Source organism: Equus caballus, chromosome 4, assembly GCF_041296265.1.
Source record: "Equus caballus isolate H_3958 breed thoroughbred chromosome 4, TB-T2T, whole genome shotgun sequence".
NCBI lineage: Eukaryota > Metazoa > Chordata > Mammalia > Perissodactyla > Equidae > Equus > Equus caballus.
In genome coordinates this window covers 20,971,843-20,997,528 of record NC_091687.1, presented here as the reverse complement: position 1 = coordinate 20,997,528, position 25,686 = coordinate 20,971,843, and the positions used below count along the sequence as shown (strand labels likewise).

Genomic DNA, 25,686 nt, shown 5'->3' with positions numbered 1-25,686 from the left:
CCCCAGCCACCTTGGTCAGATTCGGTTAGGATGGAATTTCCTTCTCCTACCTCAGTCCCCTATGGTACCTGGGGGAATGCCCTGGGGGTGGGGGAGTCGTAGCCTTGGCAGCCTAAGATGTCAACAAAGCCACCTGTGACATCACGCATCACTTCCTGGGCTGCATTTCCAGGTCTCAGGTGACCACCCACAGCTTTCAAACAGAAGATGAACTTAAAGCTTCAAGAACTTAAATCCTGCTTGGGGGCCTAGGCATCTAAAACACCATGTAAATATTGCTCTGCACTACTCTAAATAATGCTTTGTATTATCACTGTATTCCCATACATCTTTTGTTTTCATTACTAACATGTTAATGTTTCTGAAATAAGAGGCAGCTCCTAGAATACCCTCTTTGAAAGTTTTTTTTCCTAGATGTCCTAGGATGGAGAAAATATGACAATAATTCTATATTCTTTAGTAATACCACATTAAGATTTCAAAAGCTAGTGATAAAACTGTGCAGACATGGCATTAATTGTTAGTGTAGCCTCTTCTTCTATCTTAAAAAAAAAATTTGGTAAACGTACTTAATTGATCTCAGTACAGTTTATGTGTATTGAGATCAGCAAAGCCTAAAAGTAAATTCAGCTGATATATCTTAGCTGAATTTATTTTCAACATTTTTGCTGTTTGCGTTTTTAAAAGGTTTTTGTAAAGTTTCAGTGTAACTTTCTGTTGAACATGGGGAAAAAAATGCTGTCTATAGACAAATTGTTATGAGGATGTAGCAAAGTATATTACTTTTTTAGTGTAAAACCTTTGTTTTTCTTATTAAGAGGTTAGAATTAAGCTGAAAAAAAAGTTAAGTTTTAACTTTTACATGTCATTAAAGAGTTGCAAGTCAGTTGCTTTGCTGAGAGCTCAGGAGAAGCAGGCCTTGCTCCTGGGGGTCGGGTGGCAGGTTGTGGAGTTGAGGGAAGGAGAGTTCCATGGAGCTCACGTGCATCAGGACTTGCAGGCGCCAGGCACTGACTTGGGCATTTTGCTTCATCATTTCTGATTTGATTTGAAAGAAGCAAACAGGAAGGAATAGGGGTTTTCAGAGAGAAGCTGCAAGGAAGGTGATCCTCCCTGAGCCTGCTCAGAGCAGCCACGTGCAGGTCCAGGTACAGTGTTAGGGACAGTTGGTGCAGACTTGAACCGGAGCAGGACAACAGGATGTGGTTTCCAGCCCAGCAAGGTCCTGGCAAGCTCAGACTTTAGGAGGGAGATGGTTGCCACCCTGAGTCCAGAAGTGAATACAGGCTCGGAGGTCATGTCGGGGCTTGGCTGCCCATGGGGTTGGAGGACAGACAGAGACAGGTGGCAGGTGGGCTTCTAAAGTTAACTGTTGCTGCCTTCTCTGAAACACAGCTTGTTTCCCGAGTGCATCCATGTGCCAGGTGTCTTGATCACTTTATTTTATATACTGTGCACCTCACCTGGGACCAGGTGTTCCCATTCCTCTTTACAGGTGAGGAATCTGAGCTGCAGAGGGACAGCTGGTACCAAGCCGGAGCCAACCCAGGACCCATGTGGCTCCACCTCAGCGCCCGTGCTCTTTTCACCACACTGCCCTGAATTTAGGCTTCCGTGGGGACTTTGAGCTTGTATCTGGTGTGTAATAACACTAAGCGATAAGAAGTGTAATTTGCCAATCCTGAGCTGTTTTATTCATAAAGGGACAAATCCCTGAGTTCTTTCAAATCCTTGTTCCCCAGAGGAAGCTGGAAGCACCCTGCTGAGCCCCCATTGTCTGCAGCTCCCCTCCTCAGGGCTCAGCTGCCTCCCCCTCCCTGGAGGCTGGCTCTCCCCTCATCAGTCTGTTGAACCCAGCTACTCCTTAAGGTTCTCTCTGCTGGAAGACTTAATTGTCTCTTCCTTTGCGTGTCTCCTAAGATTTCTCGTTTGTCTAGCACCTGTTGTACTATAATTTCTCCAGGTATGAATCCCATTATATTTTAAGTCACTTGTGAACAGGAATGGAGTTTTCTTAGTTTTAGATCTTCCCACCACTTACCAAGAGGCCTCTGAGCCCCACTTTCCGCATCTGTACAGGATGGTAATTCCTGACTCAGTTGCTATAAAAGGCCTGGTATGTTGGGTACATTGGTAGGTTTGAATCTCAATAAGGGACAGTTTTCTTCTCCTGAAGACAAACTGAAGGAAGTCTCCTTCTAGGAGACTAGGCCCTGCTTACACATGAAGGGGGACTTTCTTGAAAACATAATAGCCATCTGGAGAGTGTAGTTCCTACTGAGGGGGCTTGCTGCTGAATTTTTCTTGTGATGCTTAGGAAGTGAATGGCTTTTTTTGTTCAGCCGAACTGACGTGCTCTGGCTTTGGGGTGAGTGGAACACAGAACTTGAGGCTGGGTGGGGCCCAGTGGGGGATGGTTTGGCACAGCCTGGTTGGTGGGCAAGGGGAAGGCTTCGAGAGGTCAGAGATATCCTCCCTTTCAAGCCTTTGGCTTTGGGATGAGAGTATGTAATCACTCCCCAGAAATCACAGACTTGCAATACAAATTCTGGCACCCACCACTGCTTTTTTATCTAGCTGTTTGAGATGGGTAGGGGCTAAAGGCAGGGCCCAAGCTAGATACCCTTGGAAGAGGGAAGAGAATGGAGGCTGGCTGGACTTGTTCAGTGACATAAAGGAGGACACTGCCTCCCTCCTTTCCTCTCTCCTCCTCCCTCCTCCACCCTCCTCCTCCCTCCCTCCTTCCCGCCTTCCTCCTCCCCTTCTCCCTCCTCCCTTTCCACATGGTAACAGAGACCTAAGAGGCCTGATGATGCCTCTCACAGGCCGCCTGTGTGGTGTAATCCTTGATGGATGGGTCAGTATGTCAGATGACATAAGATCCAGCGTGCCCTTGGTTTAACCATGTTCTTCATTTTGAAGTCTTGATATTGGTGGTGTTTGGGAAGTAGGCCTGGCTCTCCTCCACAGCTCTGCACCCTGTGGGTGGATGGTACAGATCAGAAGGTGACATAGGGAAGACCCTGGGGAGGCCTGTGGCAGGGCCACTCCAGCAGAGCCCCGCGGAAGCTGCCCAGCTCAGGTTTCCCTGGTCCAGGATCCCCAGCGAGGCCCAGGCCCTATTTTGAGAAACAGTTCCTGAGGAGGTTATCAAGTGTCATATTTTCAAAGGAGAATTAAAGGCACCCGCGCTTAGCTCTTAGCCCAGAAACTGTTCATATCAAAACAGGCTAATGCACGGCCTGTTTCTGCGAGTATTTTCACGTCTTCATTTCTCTCTGCTGTTTCTGTGAAGGTGTCTTTGATTATAGAATGTCAACCTAGATAAAGTGCCATTTTCATTTATTTTTGGTGGTGAAAGTTCTGTTAACAGAGGCAGAAATAAAATTGCGAGGTGATTACATTTGAGGTACTAAATAGAGGGTTTAGCTGTTTTTATAGCAAGTATACACGAGTTTGTTTGCAGGAACTTCTCGAATGTAATGAAATAGAAATCAGACATTCTCCAGGAGACACTAAACAAGGGGGCATCACGCGGATGGTCCTTTCTCTGAACCATGATTTTATGAGTCTGTGGCCTTGAGTGAAGGGAGTTAGGTCCATTTTCCTGAGAAATTCTCTGAGCTCTGTTCTGTTCCCATCAGTTACTGGCTGTGTTGAAAGCTGGCTTGTCAGATTTCACTGCTTTTCGGTTATTTACAAAAGTGAATAGAAGTAGAGTGGGCTTATCAGCAGGCACAGGTGCATTTCAGAGTGTGTGGCATCCTATCTCACTTATTGCTCTGCAACTTTTATCTTAGGATTCCCACTCAGTTTCATTCTTTTTTTTTTTACTCTCTGCTAGAAGGAACTTAATACGTCCCTGCTCCTTTTCTCCCACTGATGGGAAAAAACATAGTGTGCCACCTGTTGAAAGAAAATCACTCTGTGATTTCCTCATCCTTCTGGGTCTGTTGCCCCTGTTCTGCCTGTGACGGGAGGCTTCTTGGTTTTCTTGCACCTTTCCAGTTCTGTTAGTGAGTCAGCGGGAAAGCTAGGTCTTTTGAACTAAAATCAATGCTAATTTGGCCACATGTCTTCTTGGATGCTCATGTTAAGCCAAGGGGTTGTCTGTTGCTACAAATAATCAGATGTTTGTTATACTTCCAAAATATGATTAAACTGCAAAGAATTTCATTTTAATTAACGTTTCCTTCTGGCGTGTCCAAGAACTTAATTGCCGTTAGTATTTCTCTTGTCTTCTCTCTGTGTAATCGCCTGTTGGTCGTTGCCACAGTGATGCGACGTATAATCAGTCCTGATCATTCCTGTAATCCTCTTATTATTTACGCCGTACTCAGTGACCTCACGCACAGCTTCCCTGGTAGTTTCATGGGATGTGGATACTAAGGGCCAAACAGCTCAGGAAGAACTTTAATACACATTTAGGAGAAAGTCATAAAGGTCACTGGCTGTTCTTTTCTTCAGGAAATAGGAATGTGAGCCGTGCTGCCACATCTCGGTTTAGGGACAAGTTGGGATAGGCTTCTGCTCTGCCCAGCTTTCCAGGTCTCAGTGTGGCTCCTTTTCCATTCTTCCAGAACCATAGCCAGGAGGGTCCTGGGGAATTCTAGGTGCTGCCCCCTGCCCCCTCATGGTCTTCCAGAGAAGGGAGAAGAGAGAAGCTTTCTTGTGTGATGGCTCTTTACTTCCCTTTTTTACTATTCTCTCTTCTTCCTTTCTTTTATTGGGCCGTTTGCATCTTTGACCAAGAAGATGAAGATATGCAGACCATTTATGGAATGGGCTGGACTCAATGGATCATAGTTATTTCTCTGCCAATTCTCTCACCCTGGATTATGTCTCAGGCAGGTCCCAAAGCCTCTAGTTCTGTATCATCCACCAGAATGGTCTCATCCCTCAGATGTTAAGTTCAATTTCATTACCAGCTGAAGCTTTCCCCTTCTCACTCTGCCTCCCCCTTGGAGCCAACCACACACTGCTGGGAAGGCTGCTGCTCCATCCACTCTCTCAGATTCCTCTTTAGGGCTCCATGGTGCTGCTTCTGTGGCCTGGGTGGGGATGCAGACAGTAAAGGAAAGAGCCAACACTGTCCTTTGTGGGTGCTCTCTGTTGTCCCGTGCTGCTGGTCAGCATGATCTCTGGTGCAGCAGACCCCTGATGCCATGTCCTCTTATGGGGTTCATTTGTGAGTGTCTAGGAACTTCCACCCTTCAGCTCCTGTGCCATGGGTGCCCACAGCCTCTTCCAGCTCAGCCTGGCCCTGGCTTGGCCCGGCAGGCAGTCTTTTCGTTTAGGTTCCTTTGAAAGTTTCTCAGGTTGGCTGAGCACTACAGAATCCACCTGCCTCAAAAACTTGGCATTCTCAGGTTCCAACCAGTGGGCCTATGATTTACCCACTGCTGATCCTCTCTACTGCCTTACTGACCTGGACAGCTCCAGCCAGTCACCCTCCAAACTTGTTAGGCAGGAACCAAGCATCGGTTTCGGTTCCTCAACTTCCCCCAGCCTGTGGGACCCATGTCACAGTGCTCCCGGGTGGCCCCAGGCCTGCAGTACTGCAGCTCCATGATTGCCCACCTCCAGCCAACCCAGCCCTCTGTGTGGTTCTCCGGGAGTCCCCTACCTGGCTTGGAGGAGGAGGTGAAGCAGCAGGTGAGGGAGGGGGCATGATGATGCTCCTGTTAGCTTGACGTGCTGGCCATGGACACCCTCCATTTCCTTGTTGGCCTCCAGTCTTCTTTTTCATATCCAAGGGAGGAAATGGGCAACAGGCAGGATTTCCTCTATGGGAGGACCTGCAAGGGAATTTCTAGCATCTGGAACATGGGATCCTTGTCTCAGCTTTGAGGCTTCTCTGATGTGTAAGAACAGAATTGTCCCATTCTGCCCTTTGTCACAATAGTTACTATCTGAAGGCTCAGATGCCAGGCGCAGTGGCATGGGCTTTATAAGAATGAAATCACTTAATCTTTCCATGAGCTTAAGGTTTGAGTGTTGTCCCATTGTATAGGGGATGAATGGAGCCAACAGGAGATTCAACACATTGTGTAAGTTCACTCGCTGGGTATCAGTGCCGCGAGGTGAACTGGTGGGTGTTATCCTCTCTCCCTCCTGCTCCTCTAAGTTACCCGTTTAACTCCCACTCTCACCAGCTCCACTTCACAGTCAAGTCAGGTGACTTTCCCTCCTCCCTTCCCTCCTTCATTCATCCACTCACTGGTGAGAGATTCACAAGTGGAGATAGGCTGCAGGGGAGAGCCCTCCCTGTGTGCAGACCACAAGGTTCAAGCAACAGCAGCATGGGTGATGTTGGGGCATGGTGGAAACAGCATCGGGATAAAGCATCTCAGGCAGAGGAGTTTGAGAATAATCCAGTGGGCAGTGGGGACGACTGAGGTATTTGCATCAGGGGGTGGTTGTGTGGAGATGTCCTTGAGGAAGATTATTCTCAGCCCATGCAGATGGGACTCAAGAGGGGGTGGGGCAGGTGAAGGAGGAGATTCCTTAAGAGTCTCCAGTAATAGTCCAGAGGAGGGGACAACAGCCTGAGTAATGATGGAGCAGGGGCCATGGAAAGGGGGATACAGGTTGGAGCCTGGCAGAGTTGGAACCAGATTGGCATAGCTGTTAGACTAGTGGGAGGAGGAGGAATAGGAAGAGGAAGATGAAAAGCAGGAGGAGGAGGAGGAAAGGGAGGAGGGAAAGGAAGAGAAGGAGGAGGAGATAACAATGAGGTAGAAGGCTTGGCAAACAGTGAAGTCATTGCCCGAAACGGAGAGGTAGTGGTGCATAGACAAGCTCTTCCCTGGGCTTGTTATGGCCTAGAAACCAGCAGATGACACAGTCTCTGGAGATTGTGAGAGCGAGTCGATGGCAGGGTGTGAGTGTGACCTCCATGCAGTGAGGGAGCTCAGAAGAGGCTGGTGTCTTACGGGGGGGTAGCTGGGAGGCAGCACACTGCTTGCCTCCTAGAGCTGTGCTGGACTGGCCAGGCCTCTGCAGTGGGAGAGGGAGGTTGATCAGAACTCTGGGAGCTGCTGGCCAGGGAAGCAGGTAAGTCTGGTGGCACTACAGCTCACACAGACCAGACTGTGGGGGCAAAAGGGGGAAGGGCCTTGTCCTGATAGCCAGGTCCCCTCATCGCCAAGCCTGCTGTACCCTCACTGGAACCTTTGAGTGGTTTGGACGAGAGGCTCATAGGCGTGTCTGTCTGCTGGCCTTATCTGTTGGGCAACATAGTTTGTAATCCTGTGACAGTGGTATTTGGGAGAAACTGAATATGGCCTTCAAGCCTGAAAAACCGCACTACCTCATGGAGACTGGCTGCAAGGAAACAATGAGCTTCTGGTCCCATAGTTTTTTGAGGTGAAGAAAGGAAAATTAAAAGCTCTTCAGGAAAGGGAGGTGGTAAATCATTCCCGGAAGATGGCAAAGATTGCTCCTACCGATTCTACAAGTGGTTAGTTGCACAAGACTGGTTAGCTGAGTTAAAGGTCTGACTTGTCTGTAGAAGACCAGACCTTCTCCCACAGGGGACAGTGCATTGCCCACAGGGGCCCACTCCGAGAAGGTCATGGATGAGCTTAGTAAGAAAGAAGCAGGTTGCTGCTGGCATCCTCACTGAAGAGGGTGCTCGGCTCTTCCTCCCTGAAAACTCTTCTTTTTAAATTTCCATTTTTCGGATTTAGAAGGTTTGTGGCTTTGCACAAGTGAACTAAGGCAACTTGTGATTTTGTTCATTGGCCATGCACGCAGCAGCGAACATCTTGGTGACTGCAGTCTGTGGGCTTGCTTGGGAGGAAGCCCTGCATCAGGTGGCACCTTTATTAATAAGTCACTAGGCTGGTCGTATCAGAGGTCTCTGCTTGTTCTCACGGCACTGCTTTGCCTCTCAGCTCCCAGTCCAGGGAAGATCTGGGAACGGGTTCTTTCCTTAGCTCCTAGGACTATACTGGCCGAGCATAGAGAGTCCCTGCTCTCCTCGTAGAAGGACAAAGCTAGCCACTCAAGGCAAGGACAGGGGCAGGGGACAGCTTGGGATGTGTGCAAACATTGCCAGGTGGTTTGAGAATCAGTAAGTTTTCTCTTCTGATCTATTTCATTTAATTTGATAAGAATGTTCAAACCTCAGTAGACTAGCCTTGCTTATGTTTTGGAAGGAGAGATCCTTTTTCTGCAACTTTCAATAATGCAGTAACTGTTATTATCTGATACTTGGAGCTTGCACTGCTCTGCTCAGCTTCATTGTGGAGTATTTGCCAATAGTTAAATGATCCGCACCTGCGGATCTTTGCTCACTTACTGGGAGTTGGGTATTAGCTGTGGGATTCAGCTCTCAAGTGTTCCTCTTTGAATATTTACTTGATGTGTGCTGAGATATCTGCGTTCCCACATAACAGGCCCAGTTTAGAGTTTGGGAGTGTTAGGGATCTCTTTTGTGAGTATGACTTTGAGAATCCTATCAAGAAAGGTAATCTTTTTATGTTGAATTACTGAAAGCTTCCCCAACCCCAGGTCAAAACTGTGAAATTCTGTTGTGAGTAGGATTTCTTAGTTGGTTTTGAATGCATTTCCTGCATAACTGAGCTTTTATTGGGCATCTTTAGGAGCTAGCTTCTACTCTACCCTCATGGAGACAAGGCTGTTTTTTTTTTTAAGTCTCAAAGAGTAAACCTGCTAATAGTAGTAAAAGTAATGGTAACAGCTTCCAGTCATTGAGCGCTGCTTACATACCAGTGCCTGCAAGAAACTTCCTTGAGTCATCTCATTCAATCCTCACATTAACCCCCTCAGATAAATACTGAGATCTCTTTGTTCAGCTCTTGGGGAAACTGAGGCTTACAGATTATAGTAACTTGCCCAGATAAGGTCCCCTGCTGGAGGATGCACAGCTTGGCAGTGTCTTCACTGGATTTGAACTTACATCTTTCTGACTCCCAGTGTGTTCCTGGGGCTGGTGGATGCTTTGCAGTTATAAAAGGGTGTTCTGGGCAGAATTCCAAAAGATGGTGCCTCTGTGTTGCCCTGAAATGGGGCATTTTTATGGGGAAAGCCATTCCCCTGGGTTTACTGGAATAATGTGCTATTGCTGTCTTTATGTTTGAAGTTTTGTTTTCAAAGACAAAGACAGTAGGGAAAATATCAGGGAAACTTTCCTCACTTCTCTTTTATGAGAAGGAATTCTTGTCTTAGAAGGAGCATTGCCCTGATCTTGGAGGTGCTGAACTCTGAGAGGAGGTATGACAGGGATTCTAACGTGGGATCCCCCATCACGCACAGTGGTTTGCAGAAATGGTGTGCGTGTGAAGGTGCCTCTGTGCATCTTGCCTGGAGAGAGGATCCACACCCTCATCAGATCCTCAAAGGAGTCCCTGACCCTATAGGCATTGAGAACCCTGAGGACTGCCCCGGGCACTGGCCCAGCTCAGCCACCTCCCTGACATCAGCCCTGGGCAATTCCTTCCATCTCCCCAGGACTTTGCCTCTTCTTCTGCATTGCTCTCTTGCATGAGGGTATTGAACACAGCCCCCATGATTCGTGTGAACTGTGAGGAAACTCGAGCGCTGAATGAAGTTCTTGGGGCTATAACTCTACTTAGAAACAAGGCTGGGCAGACCCCACATCATAGCAGAGGGCTCATCTCTACAACTGTGTGCCAGAAACATTCACCAAAGGTTCATTCATTCAAAGGCACTTCCTGATCTACTCCTTCGCATCACAGCTGCCACCCCAGGGCATCAACATTCTAGCACACAGCACAGAACATGGATGTTTCAATGTCAACCTGCCGGATGCCCTGGGGTTCTTTGTGTTCAAAAAATAAGCAGGAGAGGGACATTGGTGCATAATGGCTAGGGTGGCATCATAGACTCAGAAAGACCTTGGCTGGTATTCTGGTCTTTCCAGTTGTGTGAACATGAGAGAGTTCCTTAACCTGTTGGAGCCACAGTCATCCCATCTGTACAGTGGGGAGAGTAAACCTGCATATGACGTTGTTGTGAGGATTGAATATATGCGAAGTGCTTCACACAGTGGGTGTCATTCACTTTGTCTTAGTTGCTCACAAAATCGGGCAGTGACATGGCAGCTGAACCCCAGCAGGGATGAACTCACTCACTGAGACAGCAAGCAGTTGCTGAGTTACTTCCCTGGTGATGAACAAGAAAGTCTTGATCCCTATTCTCTTAGAGTTTAGGTCTAGAATCTCAGCTAGTCATAAACAGCCAAACAAAAACTTGTGAATGCAAATTGGGAGAAGCACTGTGAAAGGAACTAGCAAGATGCTCTGCTGGAGAATGCTGGGGGCCTAGAGAGGAGTGTGGGGAAAGGCCTTTCTGAGGAGTGCCCATTTCAGCTTGAGTCATGGAGGATGGGGAAGAGTCAAGAGGAGGACAGCCTGTACAAAGGCCTCAACAAAAGAGTGCTTGCTTCTTCAAGGTGTGAAAGGAGGGCGTGTGGTAGGATCATAGTGGGCGGCAGAGCTGAGGCTGGTGGGTAGGGGTGGGAATGCTAAGGTCATGGAGGCAATTACAAGGACAAAGAAGAGTGCTGAAGGGTTTTAGGCAGGCACTTGATACATATTGTGATTTATGTTTAAAATGATAGGCTGGATGCAGAATCTATCAGAGGAAGCAAGAGGTGAGAGGTGGGAAGGAGCCTCTGGAAATCCATGGGGATTATGAGGGGGATTTTGTCTAATGAGTGACAATTTCTTCATTTTGCTTTTAATTGGGATTCCATCTAAACTGCTCCAGAACTTTCTAGAATGTCCCTCAGTTGAGAAGTGAGTCCCTTTAGCAGCAGTGTCCCTTGCTGTGGGCCTGGTGGGAGGAAGGATATGTGCCCTCAGTCTGTGGTTGTTGCTCCCATATTAAGGACAGTTGTGAAGACCACTTACTTTTACCTGCTCCGGTTGCCTCCATTGGATTTGTTTTTCCCTCATTTCTAACCAAAAAGCTTTTGAGGTCTAATGTCACTCTCCTAGAATTTTATTATCCATGAAAGGATAAACAGAAGGATGTTATTGGTCACAGCAGAAGGCCTGGCTTCTTACTGATGTCCAGAGATTGCCTGGACTTCACATACCCAAACACTTGATATGTTTAAACTTTCATTGAATTTCCTTAGAAAATTGTAGCTGTATCTTGCAAAAGTGAAACTCTACCACCTAGATAAAATACATTTATAAAGGAAAAACTGGTGAACTTCTTTGGTCGTGCCACCCGTTTACTGGGCATGACCCTGAAGCAAAGGGTAGTCTGCAGGACCCTCTCTAAAATCCAGATCTCAAGGTGTGGCTTCTGAGTGGGCAAGGCCAGGGGGAGTCACACAGAGGAAGGAGCTGATGGCCGAGGAGCAGCGCCAGGGGCACCCCTGCCCCCAGCCTACAGGCGCTGTGTGACGTGGTTGGCCACATGGGTGATGCTAGTGTCCCACTGCATAGGACAGGAGGGGCAGGGAGAAGATCCTGCTTCTCTCCACGGGAGTGTTTGACATGAGTTCTGAGAGGAGGTCTGGCTCTGTGAGGGGGCCTAGGTCTGGTCAGAGCTAAGTGTGCTCCTCTCATGTGGGCGTATCCCAAAAGGCTCTGGAGTGTTCTCACAATCTCAGCTGCCACCGTGACGGTGACCCAGGAAGCAGGCGGTCTTCCTCTCTTCAAAGCTGTAACACTCTTCTGGAAGACAGACATGACCTGCCCAGTTTGAGGTCAAATGGGCCACCAGAGAGGGATCCAGGGTCCAGGGAGTGGAGAGGAGGCTCTGGGGGCAGGCCCTGCTCGTCCCATTCTCAGAAGGTGCTGGGGCGCGAAGGCCCTTCCCTTCACACACACGTCAGGTCATGCCTGGCCATCAGCGGGGTGACTGACAAATGCCCTGCCCGCCCCCTCCCATTCATGTGTCTAGCTGGAGATGATCTAAAATAGCTTCGATGAGCAGCAACAAACACCTGACGAGTCGTGGGACTGCAGTCTAACTGCCCATCTCAACACTGAGCAGTGTAGGGACTCGTTTTAAAATACAGACCAAAAAAAAGGATTATGACCTCTTTTATTAAGTTAAATGTATTACAGTTTTTCTTAAATACCTACAAACGTGAAGCTAGTTATAAGTAAGCTCCTTTTACAACTATAAAATGAAAACAGATTTTACAAATTAAAACAAAATACAGCACAGAAGTCATGTTAACAAAGTTAATAGATGTAGCAGGTTATAATAGCTGACATTTATTATAAACTTGAGTGCTAGCCAGTCTCTGGGCTCAGCATTTTCACTTTGAATCTTCATGGCAATCCTGCGGGTCATTCCTGTTTTCCAGATGAGGGAACTAAGGCACAGGAGGCCACACAAGTTGCTGAAATCACAGACAGTACATGGCAGAGCCAGGCTTGGAACCGGCCATGCAGCCCTCACGCTGAGTCCCAGCTCTGCCCTCCCTTTCTGTGGCTGAGACTCCTGGGCTGGAATCGCCAACCTTCAATTTAACATGTAAAATGTTGTATCTTTGTGTGTTGGTTTCTTTTTTTTTTCATTAAAGATTGGCACCTGAGCTAACAACTGTTGCCAATCTTCTTTTTTTTTTTTCTGCTTTTTCTCCCCAAATCCCCCCAGTATATAGTTGTATATTTTAGTTGTGGGTCCTTCCAGTTGTGGAACGTGGGATGCCGTCTCAACATGGCCTGATGAGCGGTGCCATGTCCACGCCCAGGATCTGAACCAGCAAAACTCTGGGCCGCCGAAGCGGAGCACGTGAACTTAACCACTCGGCCACGGGGCCGGCACCCTGTATTTTGGCTTCTTATTGTTCACGTGAATTTTTGACTTTAAGATGATAACCATTGTGTTACATCAGTGCTATCCTCATTATGATTGCTTGTATTTTGAATGCAAATAACTTAACAAGATCCCATTAGTTTGATGAATTGATTTAATAATGCACCCAAACACAGTACTGACAAGTAGTGAAATGAAATACTCCTCCTTGCCTCTCTCACACTGCACACGGCTGGTCAAAGGGCAGGACCTTCTCGTCACATTCTCGGGCAGCAAGGAGAAGCACGGGCTGTTCTGGAGCCGTGTGGGGCTTTCTGTTTGGACTGCCAGTGATCGTTTACCCCCCACGGTGCAGAGGACATCACTACTGTGTATGAGCAGTGTGGCAGTGAGTGGGATGCTGATGACCCCGGGCGGGCTGCTACGAACTTAGAAAGTAATAATACTGAAATGATTGCATATGTTTAAAAAATAATTTTTTACCCTTTGGGCTGCCAACAAATCCATTTGTAGATCTTTAGGGATTGGTAGATTCTAGTTTAAAAAAAAAATGTGTTATAGAGATAAATGGTTTTTTGCATAGAAGTTTTACTTAAGAATTCTGTCATTATGTCAGAAATCTGTTTTTTTAAAAAATAAACAGGTACACTCAAGCACATTTTAACTTCACTGTTTCCATGCTGTCTTTGTGCACATTTTTGCTATCAATGAACTTAGCATGGTACTAAATTTATTTTAGATTCCTTCATCAGTAAAATACCCACTTTGGGGCATAGAAGAGTTTATAAAGACAGGCGACCACTTTTGGGCACCTCCTCCTTGCCGGGTCTTGTGCCAGTCACCTTACATGCTTAATTCAATCTAATTCGGTTCCCACTCACCCCTTCCTCCCTCGTAGAAACAGAAGGTCACAAAATCTGCTACTTGTTTGGGCCTTGTGGGCTGAGAGCCCGGAGAGTTTTCAGGCCCAAATTAAGCCCACTCATGAGTGCTGAGTGCCCTCAGTTGGAAGAGCCTTGGGTATGCACTAGCACTTTGTAGCCATCTGTGTACATGTGCTGGGCAGCTCTGAGATCAGCTCTATCAGAGCAAAGAAATTACTCTTTTTTCCGCTTGAACGCAGGGCAGGTGCATTTTGGAGGCAGTTGACTTGGTTCCTTCTTGTCTTAACAGTGTACTGACCCAGAGTCCTAGCTGAGTAGGTAGGGGGCTACAGGGACCCTTCAGTCTTGGGAAAGCATACTTCCATATCCCGCCCATCCCCACACATCAGCTCCGTTTCCAGCCCTTATAATCATCTCTGCCACCTTGGTCCCCAGAGACCTCTGACCAAAATGGAAATAAAATGTTGACCCCAAGACCCCACTTGAAGCCATTGGGGATGGCCTCCCCTTTAGGGTGGGATGTAGGGTAGGCGGTTACAGCTGCCTCTGAGTATATCTCTTCCCATGCTAACAGGCTCTGTTCACAACTGTCTGAACATCTCACCCTCTAGGCCTTTCCGTCATGAGAGTTAGCACTCTCCTCCTCATCTCATCCAGGCTCCTTTCTCATTCGCTTCTGATACCAAACCCACTGAATCTTCACCCAGTTGGAGCACACACTCTTCTTAGAACATGCTCTAGTTTTCCTGCTGTCCTGCTCACGTGGATCTTTCTGCCTCCAAATCTCTCCCCCCACCCCCCACACCCCCCCCCCCCACCCCTCTCCTGTTGCTGCCTGAGACAGGGATTTCTCCTTTGGATTTGATGGTCAGCTGCCTTGAATTGCACTTGTTTGGGAACTTGCCTTCCAGAGTTACTAGTGTATACACGTGTGTGTGTGTGTGTGGGCACACAAGTTTGAGTCTGCACATGTGTGTGCATGCTCCTTGAGAGCTGACACTGTTTTGTTCATCACTATTAACAGGAAATTCCCAAAGTCCTCACTGGGGCATCCAAGACCCTCCATATTCCAGTCTACCCTTACCCTCCTGCCTCACTTCAAGCCATCTGCCCTCGGCCCCAGCACACTCCAGACTTCCTGTAATTTTTCTGATATCTCAAGCCATTCCCCACCTCGGTGCCATCAGAATGACCATCCTTGCTGGGAACAGCTTTGTGCCCCTTCTTGTGCTTGCCACTTCCAAATGATTTTTCGCATCACCCCTGACAAATCTTTCCTGAAACTACAGGAGCTCGACCTAAACCTGGAGTCCTTTATAATCCTCTTATAGCACTTCTTGTCCATCATTGCACTCAATGTTCTACCAGCGTTCTTCCTGTAAGTATTTACTTAGCTGTTGTTCATTTAATATCAGTCTACCCTTGGAGACCACGAGCTTGTGGAGGGCAGCTTACCACGGTTACCATCAATCTCAGGATGGTCCTGGGATGCAATAGAGGCCAACCAAATACTTGTTCAGTGCATGACTGTCTTCTCAGACACACATGGCTCTTGCTCACAGAAGTTAAATAAGTGTGAAAAATAGTGTTTGATGGTATCATTACTAAAATCCTATTTCTGTCCCCCATTCTTTGATGCTTCCTTCAAACCAGTGATTCTCAGATATTATTGCCCCAAAGAATCTCCTGGGAGCATGATGAAATGCAGAGTCAGATTGGGGAGGTCTGGGGCGAGGCCCAGGAGCCAGCACGTTTAGGCCACAGTCTGGGGACTCTCCTGCAAGAGGTGCACAGACTCTCACCGGAGCGCCTCTCAGCCCCCAGGCTGCCCCCTCTGCAGGGAAGAGGCAAGTGCCTTGTCCAGCTGCTGGCTGGAGGACGACCCCGAGGACCAGGGCAGCTTGTTTATAACTTTCCAACCCTTCTAGGAGGAAGCAAAGTTCCTGCTGCGGAAGAAAGAATCTCAGGGGAGAGAATGGCGACTCCCTCCTGCCTGCAGCGTAAACAGAGCTTGCTTCACGGGTGGATCAGTAACCAAGAGGAGTAGGGTGTGCCTGGTTTCTCTTTGTAATTCCGTTTAAGCAGATGCTGTTTACCGTGTTTCCTGCCAGGGCAGCCAGCCTGCTAAATGGGCATAAATCATGCAGGCATGTTATGGGCGAGCTGACTTCAGCATAACCATAGACTGCAGTGTCCACTGGTCTTGGACAATAAGAAAATGTTTGAAGGACAGAAGAAACATAAAGCACACTGCCCTTTGGACTCTGGTCTAGGACAGAAGAGAAAGGGATGGATTTTCCCTTTTCAGTCTGCACATGCTGCCTGCCAGGAGCTGGGCACCAGCTCTTGACTGTGAAGTTAGTTTTGAATTCAGCTGCCTGGACCCTGGCCCTGGGATCTGACCTCACTGAGACGTGCAGTCCACGCTGTCGTAGAGCCTCTGACATTCAGGGAGCAGATTTCTAGCATTCTGCTGCACATTGAAGGGCTCTCAGAATAAAAACTCAGCTGGCAGTGCCCCACCTGATGTGGGAACTAGCAAGCATTGCCCTGAAATTTAGATAGAAAATATGTAATGATTTTAAGCTAAAATCATTTGGAGCTCTCTGATTCATGACCTTTGAAATGCCAGAAATGTTTTTACATATTTTTTTGCTTTATAAACAGTTGCAACTTTTTAACCTGGAGGGAGCAGAAGGAGTGGGAGGTGCACACTCAGTGACTCATTCCCTGAAGAGCCCCAGGACCTGCCCTGCTTCCTGTTTGCACCCTTGCCAGCTGGGGGTACCTGCCCAGGGCGTGCCCAGGAGGGGCCAGTGCTGGGTCCAGCTCCCAGTGGCTTCCTCAGACTCACACAGAAACCCTGCCCTTTTTACCTGTCCGTGTGCTCCTTAGTCTCAAGTAGGTCCAACTGCAGAGCACCTGCACAGGTCTTCCAGAGAGGAACCACCTGCTTGGCAGTGCTGATGACTTTTCAGGATGGAGCAAAGACGACTGGGATCCCTGGGAACAACAGTGGTCCTTTCCCAATAGAGGAAGCCAGGGTGCTGTGACCTTGTTACCTGGAGACAGTGCTCATGTTCAGAGGAGCTGGGGAGTCCTTCCACCTGGGTGGCCTCTGCTCCCTTTTTGGCACACGGTCACACACTCGAAAACACAAGCCCAACCCCAAAGTACTGTGAGTGATCCTCGGATGAAGGAGGATTCGAGGGGTGGAAGCAGAGAAGCCTGCCTCGTCATTCTCCACTAACCCGACATTCTCCACTAACCCGACGCTCTGCCCTCCCTCAAGCCCTGTTCCCTGGCAGGACTCCCTCGCCTGGATGGATGCAGCCTCAAACATCCCTCTTTCTTTATGCCTCTTTCCCATTGGCCTCCACCCTTGTCAGCTTCTGCATTCTCCATCTCATCCCCCCAGCGCGCTCAGCAATGCAGCTTCTCGTGGCAGGGGACGTGAAGGCAGAGGCTGAGGGGTCCAGTGAGGGATAGATGAGTGTGCCCTGACACACTTAGAAGTAGGAACTGATGAAATTATTAGGATGAAAACTTAATCCTAACTACAATTTTTAAATTGTGATAAAATATATGTAATATATAATTTACTATCTTAACCATTTCTAAGTATACAGTTCAGTTGTGTTAAGTACATTCATATTGTTGTGCAAGTAATCTCCAGATTTTCATCTTGCAAAACTGAAACTCTGTCCCCATTAGACCATAACTCCCCCATCTCCCCTCTTCCAGCCCCCAGCACCCCCATTCTTCTTTGTCCCTATGAACTTGACTTCTCTAAGTAACTCATGTAAGTGAAAATCATTCAGTATTTGTCATTTTGTGACTGGCTTATTTCACTCAGCATAATGTCTTCAGGATTATTCATGTTGCAGCATGTGTCAGAATTTGCTTCCTTTTCCAGGCTAGGTAATATTCCATAACGTGTATTTATCGCATTTTGTTTATCTGTTCATTCATTGGCGGACACTTGGGTTGCTTCCACCTTTTGGCTGTTGTGAATAATCTGCTATGAACATGGGTATACAGAGATCTTTCCAAGTCCTTGCTTTCAATTATTATTCCAGAAGAGGAATTGTTGGATCATATGGTAATTCTATTTTTCAGGTTTTGAGGAACCATGTGTTCATTTGTGGCTGCACCATTTTACATTCCCACTAGCAGTGCCAAGGTTCCAGTTTCTCCACATTCTCACCAACACTTGTTATTTTTTCTTTTCTTGCTGGTGGCCATGCTAATACTAACTACAATTCAATTTAATCTGGTAGTGGTAGTTTAGATTTATGTTTTTGTGTGATTTAGAATATTAGAACTGGAAGAGTCTTAAGGACCCTACGCCAGCCCCCTGTTTCACCCATGTGGAAACGGAGGTCCAGAGAGAAGAGACTCACCTGAAATCACACAGGTCTAGATATTGCATCCTCGACACAGGATGACTTGAGAAATGTTCTTTTCTGCTGAACCCAGATGTGGCCTCAGAGCTGGGTCAACCCCATTCTCCAGATGTGATGGCCAGTCATGCAGAACTGAAAAGAAACTGGGAGTGGGTTCTACTTGCCAACCCGAGACTAGAAGGTAGCCACACTCAGGCCAGAATTGAGTTCACTGTGCCTTTGTAACTCCTCTTAGAACCCTCTTCTAGTCTGCAGATTCATCCCCTCACAGATTCCATATAATAAAACCATATCTAGGGCTTTTCAGGGGCTGGGACAACAGAAGTACTTGGTTCTGAGGCCAGAACTCCAGAGTATCCTGAGAGTAGCTGTCTTTAGTCTGCCCAGTCACTCATTTCCGTCTGCCTGTACTTACCTCTGCTTGGAAGTATCACTGTCAGCTCAAACTCAGCCTATCAAAGGCCAGCTGGTCATTGTCTCCCAGAACTTGTCCTCTGTTGGCCTGTTTTGAGCTTGGTGCTGGTGTCAGAGGCTGAACCCTATTGACGTTGTGGAGTCCTTGCTCCCACTCTCCCAGCCCTGTCAGTCCTCAGTTCTGTGGCTTCTTTACAACGTCTCTGTACCTGTGCATCCTCTCTCTGCCTCCACCTTACCTCTGACTCAGACCTTGTGTCTGTGGAAGTGAACTGTTCCTGTTGATGGATCTCGCTGCCTCCAGCCTTGTCTCTCTGTCCTGTTTCCCAGATGCTGCTTCCGTTAGTATTCCTGCGCTTGTGCTCATACATCCTCGGATCCCCTCTGGCTACGGGATTAGTTAACTCCTTGGCACACTTCCCCACCTGAGCCTTATTTCTTGCAGCAGCTGGGCCTCTCCTCTGAACAAAACAGACACAAAAACCCCTCGGGTCGCACCCCTTTCTTGGTGACCTTGAAAAAAATAATTTAGGCACTCCCCAAGTATTTGTGAGATACTCATTTATTTAGAATCCATCTGCACACGGTTCCCCCTACCAGTAAAATGAGAGTAGTAGTTCTTATCGCTTAGGTTGCAAGGGCCAAATGAGATAAAGTATATTTAGAAAACCACAGCCTCTGGTGGACTCTCTGGCACATACTCAGCCCAGACTGAGAGTTCTGTTTTGCATCTTCTCCTGTGGTGTGCATTACAGTATTCCCACCCCCCAACCCATACTTTTCCCCATCTAGGACTTTTCCCTCCCTTCATCTCTTTCTCTCATATCTCCAAATTCTGCCCATGCTGAGGACTGCTCAAGGCCTCCTGCTGAGCAGGACACCTCATCACTGCATCTACGCAGATTTCTTCCATTTCATTCCTGTCTCAAGATTTTGTAAGTCCACTGTGTTCCTCATAGGCAGGAACTGTATATAATTTTCACCTTTGTCAACATCATCATCGTCAATATTTTTGATGAGCAAAATGACCTACAAATATGAACAGCAGGCTGCTAAATATTGACAATACGAACAGCCTTAATATAGCATCTGCTGCTTTCCAGAGATGTTAAATAATAGTGGAAGAAGTGAGGTACTTAGATTGCTACATAAAGAGATCAAGAACGGTGCGGGTGGAACATATGTGTGCAGTGTCGCAGGCATGGTGTTGAGCAGCTTTCTCAAGCTGGGGTCGTGCACCTGGGGTCTGTGCTCACCAACAGACATGCTTCTGAAGTGGGTCCTTGAATCCATATGTACCTCAGGCATCATTTATGGTATGAAAGATTTTTGTGTGCACTTCTCAAAATATGAAAATGTTCTTTGAAATAAAAAGTCACAAATTTATCAACGTATATATTAAAATGTAGATTTTTATAATATGTCAGTTGCTTTCATCAAATGATACATAGATTGCAACTGAAACTATATGCCATTTTGATATTAAAAAGGGGCCTCTGCGCTAAAGGAATATTGCAATCCGTTAACATAAACCAGTTCTGAGATATTCAGGTTTGATTGGTCCGTGGAGGGACTTGGGCACTTGTTCAGCTTCCCAAGCGCTTCTCATGTGCAGCCTGGTAAAGAGCACTGATCTCGCCTCCTTAGGCCTGGAGCACCCAGAGAGTTCTCAGAAGACATGGTGTTGAGCTGTGTTGTCAAGTATGACATACAAGGCAGGGAGTACGAGGAGGCGAGGGTAAGGGGGCATGTCTGTGGGTTTTCCAGAAACAGTGAGCTGCAGATCTGTTGCCACCCAAGTTGGGGAAGAGGGAAGAAAGTTGAGGATTGAGGGTCAGTGGAGGGTCCTGATTTTCAGGCTCTGCTGGTGGTTTGGATATCGGTTACAGCCCTATAGGGGACAGATGTGTGATGGGGTTGAGTCAGTGGGTCCAGATGGAAGCACACAGCAGGTCTTTGCAATGAAAGTGTTCAGTGCCTTGTCAGATCTTTTTATTTTTATTTTTTTAAAAAATGCTAGAAATTCATTTTGTTAGTGCGGTTTTTCAAAGTTGGCTAATTTAAATATGCACACACATGTACTCACACACACAACCCTGTGCTGAACAAACAAGACCTGCCTGGGTGTCCTTGCAGCCTGCAAGGAGCAGCTCTGCACTCAGAGCATGCTGTGTGCAGAGGAAGGTGTGAGGGGATTGACAGCCCTTGTGGTCGGCACTCAGTGCATATTTGTGGAGTGAAAGAATCACAGGAGGCAGGAGGACTGTGGGACAGGAGGCTGCACTGTAGGAAGAGACTGCATTTGTGTGGATGGTAGTGATGAGGGCCTGGGTGGGCGGTGTCAGTGGCCGTGGGGAGGAAAGGGCGGGTGGAGACAGCGTCCTAAGGCTGACTCTGGGTGGTTGGGGACATTGTTTATCTGGGAGAAGAGAGGGGAGTGGACACTTCTATCTCCCTGCCTTCTTGCTCCCCTTGCAGGGCTGGCTCACTCGGAAAATAGATTCACTTCCTAAAAATCAAGTAAATACATTTTTTTCCTGAAAGGACCTTTGGGAGGGGATGCTAATGGCATGTGGGCTGCTCAGAGACTGCCCCCCAGCCCTAGACCTATGGTTGATTGACACAGAAACCCATAACCTGTTTCTCCCTGTTTTGATTTTCCCTTCTATATAATGAGGTGACATCTATTCTTCCTAATGAAGGTTGAAAAATGCAGTCAGTGGTTAAAATTTCAGGCTCTGGAACCAAATTGTCTGGATTTGATGTTAGCTCTGCCACTCTGTAATCCTGGAAATGTATGGCCGCACTCCTTATCTATAAAACAGAAATAATGATAGTACCTCGTCAGAGTGATATTGTGAAGTGTAAATGAATTAATAATATACAGCCCTCAGACTACTGCAATATATGTTGACTACTTCACTTTTATTTTTTTAAGTTGGGAGGAAAGAAGTATGACAGGGATAAGAATAAAGCATAAAAACTATGATATAGGTGTAAGATTTCTAAAAAGAAAAGAAAAAAGAATTTGTATCTACTCATCCTAGTAGAGGATGAGACCCAAATGTCACTCCTAAGTCTTGTGTTAACCAGCGACATGAGTGGTGATGGTTTGCAACTTCATCTGAATCCCATTTGCTGTTTTCCCTATTTTTAAATGACCTTTTTCACTTTACAGGTAATACATAAAGAGGTGATATTATAGAAAAATTATGAAATGCATAGAAGTAAAAATAGCAAAACAGTCATGACCCCCATCAGCCAGAGATCATTATTGCTAATTCTTGACTGTATCTTTCTAGACTGTTTTATGTTCTATTGCTATAACACATGCTTCTCTTAAAAATGGAATTTTCCAAAGCAAATAATATTTTGATTGTTTTTCTAAAATATCCATATTGAGCATTTTTCACATCAAATTATGTACTTTTAAAGTATACTTAAGTAGTACTGGTGTGACATTGTTTTAAAGTTCCATAATTTATTAAAATTGTCTCGTATTGACCTGTGGTTAGATTATTTTATGTGTGTTTGCCATTACTAATTATGTTGTACTGAACCTCCCACAGTGTGCTCTTGTAGGATTATTTCTGTAGGAAAATTTCTAGAAATGCAATCCTATGTCTGATACATCGGGCCAGAGTGCCCCAAGAAGATGGCTCTGCAGGAGAATTTAAACTCCTTGAGGGCTCACATTGTCTCTTTGTGGATCCTCTAACTAGAGTAGGGCAGGAGGTAGGAGAGTGAGGGGAGGAGCCAGCCCTTGGGAGTCAGGCACAGGGGCTTCGCATCTCTGCGCTGACATCCGTAATCGGATGCCTTCGGGGAGCTGTGGATCTCTCTGACACACAGGTTTCTCAGCTGCAAAGCATTTTGAGGACTGGATGAGGTAAACTTCCTAAGGTTATTATTAGCATAGATCCTGTTGTTGTTGTTAGTGCCATTGAGTGGATTCTAACTCTAGTGACTCTGTGGACAGGAGAGCAGAACCCTGCCCGGTCTTTTTGCGCCATCTTCTTGCCTTCCAGTGCTATATCAGACAATGCTCAGCTGCTATTCATAGGGTTTTTTTTTTTAATTGAGTTCATAATAGTTTAAATCGATGTGAGATTTCAGTTGTACATTATTTCTTGACTGTCACCACATAAGTAGTCCCCTTCACCCCCTGTGCCCACCCCCCACCCCCCTTCCCCTGGTAACCACTGAACTGTTTTCTTTGTCCATGTGTTTGTTCATATTCTGCAAATGAGTGAAATCATCTGGTGTTTGTTTTTCTCAGTCTGGCTTATTTGGCTTAACATAGTACCCTTCAGATCCATCCATGTTGTTGCAAATGGGATAAATTTGTCCTTTTTATGGCTGAGTAGTATTCCATTATATATATATACACCACATCTTCTTTATCCAGTCATCAGTCGGTGGGCACTTGGATTGTTTCCATGTCTTGGCTGTTGCGAATAGTGCTGTAATGAACATAGGGGTGCATATGTTGCTTTGGATTGTTGATTTCAAGTTGTTTGGGTAGATAGCCAGTAGTGAGATAGCTCGGTCTCATGTTAGTTCTATTTTTAGTTTTTTGAGGAATCTCCATACTCTTTTCCCTAGTGGCTGGACCAGTTTGCATTCCCACCAGCAGTGTATGAGGGTTCCCTTTTCTCCACACCCTCTCCAACATTTGTTATTTTTAGTCTTAGTGATTATAGCCATTATGACAGGCATCAGGTGGTATCTTAGTGTAGTTTTGATTTGCATTTCCCTGATGATTAGTGATGTTGAACATCTTTTCACATGTTTATTGGCCATCTGTATATCTTCTTTGGAAAAATGTCTGTTCATATCCTCTGCCCATTTTTTGATTGGGCTGTTTGATTTTTTGTTGTTCAGTTGTCTGAGTTCCTTATATATTATGGTGATTAACCCCTTGTCAGATATATGATTTGCAAATATTTTCTCTTTGTTTTGATTTTAGTTTATTTTGCCTTGCAGAAGCTCTTTAGTCTGATGAACTCCCACTTATTTATTTTTTCTTTTCTTCCCCTTGTCTGAGAAGACATGGTATTTGAAAAAATCCTTTTTAGTTCACTGTCCAAGAGTGTATTACCTATATTATCTTCCATAACTTTTATGGTGTCAGGACTTATCTTTAAGTCTTTGATCCATTTTGACTTTGTTTTTGTGAATGACCTGAGATAATGGTCTACCTTCATTCTTTTGCATGTGGCTGTCCAGTTTTCCCAACACTATTTATTAAAGAGACTATCTTTTCTCCATTGTATGTTCTTGGCACCTTTGTAAAAGATTAGCTGTCTGAAGATGTGTGGTTTTATTCTGGGTTTCAGTTCTGTTCCATTGATCTTTGTTCCTGTTTTTGTACCAGTACCATGCCCTTTTGATCACTATGGCTTTATAGTACCTTTAATGTCAGGAATTGTGATGCCTCTAGCTTTGTTCTTTTGTCTCAGGATTGCCTTAGCAATTCAGGGTCTTTGGTTGCCCCATATGTATTTTAGGATTCTTTGTTCTATTTCCATGAAGAACGTCATTGGGATTCTGATTGGGATTGCATTGAATCTGTAGATTTCTTTGGGTAGTATGGACTTTTTAACTATGTTTATTCTTCCAATCTGTGTGCATGAAATCTCTTTTCATCTCTTTATGTCATTATCAATTTCTTTCAATAATGTCTTATAGTTTTCATTGTGTAAGTCCTTCACCTCCTTGGTTAAATTTATTCCTGGGTACTTTATTCTTTTAGTTGTGATTTTAAATGGAATTGTATTCTTCAGTTCTCTTTCTATAAGTTCATTATTAGAGAATAGAAAACCAACAGATTTTTGTAAGTTGATTTTGTACCCTGCAGCTTTACTGTAGTTGTTAATTATTTCTATTAGTTTTCTGATGGATTCTTTGGGATTTTTAAATATAAGATCACGTCATCTGCAAACAGCAAGAGTTTCACTTCTTCACTCCCTATTTGGATTCCTTTTATTCCTTTCTCTTGCTTAATTACTCTGGCCAAAACCTCCAGTTCTGTGTTGAATAAGAGCAGTGATATTGGGCATCCTTGTCTCGTTCCTGTTCTCACGGGGATGGCATTCAGTTTTCGCCCATTGAGTATGATGTTGACTGTGGGTTTGTCATATATGGCCTTTATTATGTTGAGGTAGTTTCCTTTTATCCCCATTTTGTTAAGAGTTTTTATCATAAATGGCTGTTGGATCTTCTCAAATGCTTTCTCTGCATCTATTGAGATGATCATGTGGGTTTTATTCCTCAATTTGTTGATGTGGCGTGTCACGTTGATTGATTTGTGGATGTTGAACCAATCCCCATGTCCCTGGTATAAATCCCACTTGATCATGATATATGATCCTTTTGATGTATTGCTGAATTCAGGTTGCCAAAATTTTGTTGAGGATTTTTGCATCTATATTCATCAGTGATATTGGCCTGTAGTTTTTCTTTTTTGTGTTGTCCTTCTGAGGCTTTGGTATCAGAGGGGTGTTGGCCTTGTAGAATGTGTTAAGACGTGTTCCATCTTCCCTAATTTTTTGGAATAGCTTGAGAAGGATAAGTATTAAATCCTCTCTGAAAGTTTGGTAGACCTCCCAGGGAAGCTGTCTGGTCCTGAGCTTTTATTCTTTGGGATGCTTTTGATTACTCTTTCAATCTCTTTCCTTGTGATTCTATTCAGATTGTCTGTTTCTTCTTGATTCAGCTTTGGGAGGTTGTAAGAATCTAAGAATTTATCCATTTCCTCTAGATTATCCATTTTGTTGGTGTATAGTTTTTCATAGTGTTCTCTAATAATCCGTTGTATTTCTGTGGTGTCCATTTCTCCTCTTTCATTTCTAATTTTGTTTATGTGAGCTTCCTGTCTTTTTTTCTTTCTAAGTCTGGCTAGGGGTTTGTCAATTTTATTTACCTTCTCAAAGAACCAGCTCTTTGTTTCATTGATCTTTTCTACTGCCTTTTTTGTTTCAATAGCATTTATTTCTGCTCTGATTTTTATTATTTCTCTCCTTCTGCTGACTTTGGGCTTTGTTTGTTCTTCTTCTTCCAATTCAATTAGGTATAATTTGAGATTGCTTATTTGAGATTTTTCTTGTTTGTTAAGGTGTGTCTGTATTGTGATGAATTTACCTCTGATATGCCTTTTGCTGCATCCCATATGAGTTGGTATGGTATGTTATCATTTTCATCTGTCT

General features: G+C 45.6%; 1 protein-coding gene across 17 annotated transcripts in view; it reads left to right on the top strand.

The window, feature by feature from the left end:
* COBL (cordon-bleu WH2 repeat protein) overlaps nucleotides 1-25,686 on the top strand; it is a 277,939-nt gene that overhangs the window by 70,674 nt on the left and 181,579 nt on the right. For 3 of the 17 annotated variants that reach the window (XM_070264445.1, XM_070264443.1, XM_070264438.1), the window contains exon 1: nucleotides 132-268. The exons of 12 other annotated variants lie outside the window; for them this stretch is intronic. In XM_070264445.1, the coding sequence (XP_070120546.1) occupies nucleotides 267-268 (2 nt within the window). In that variant the 5' untranslated portion in view covers nucleotides 132-266. Of the gene's footprint in view, nucleotides 1-131; nucleotides 269-25,686 lie in introns of those variants that run through there. 2 more of the 17 variants (XR_011437758.1, XM_070264441.1) reach the window with 1 other exon arrangement.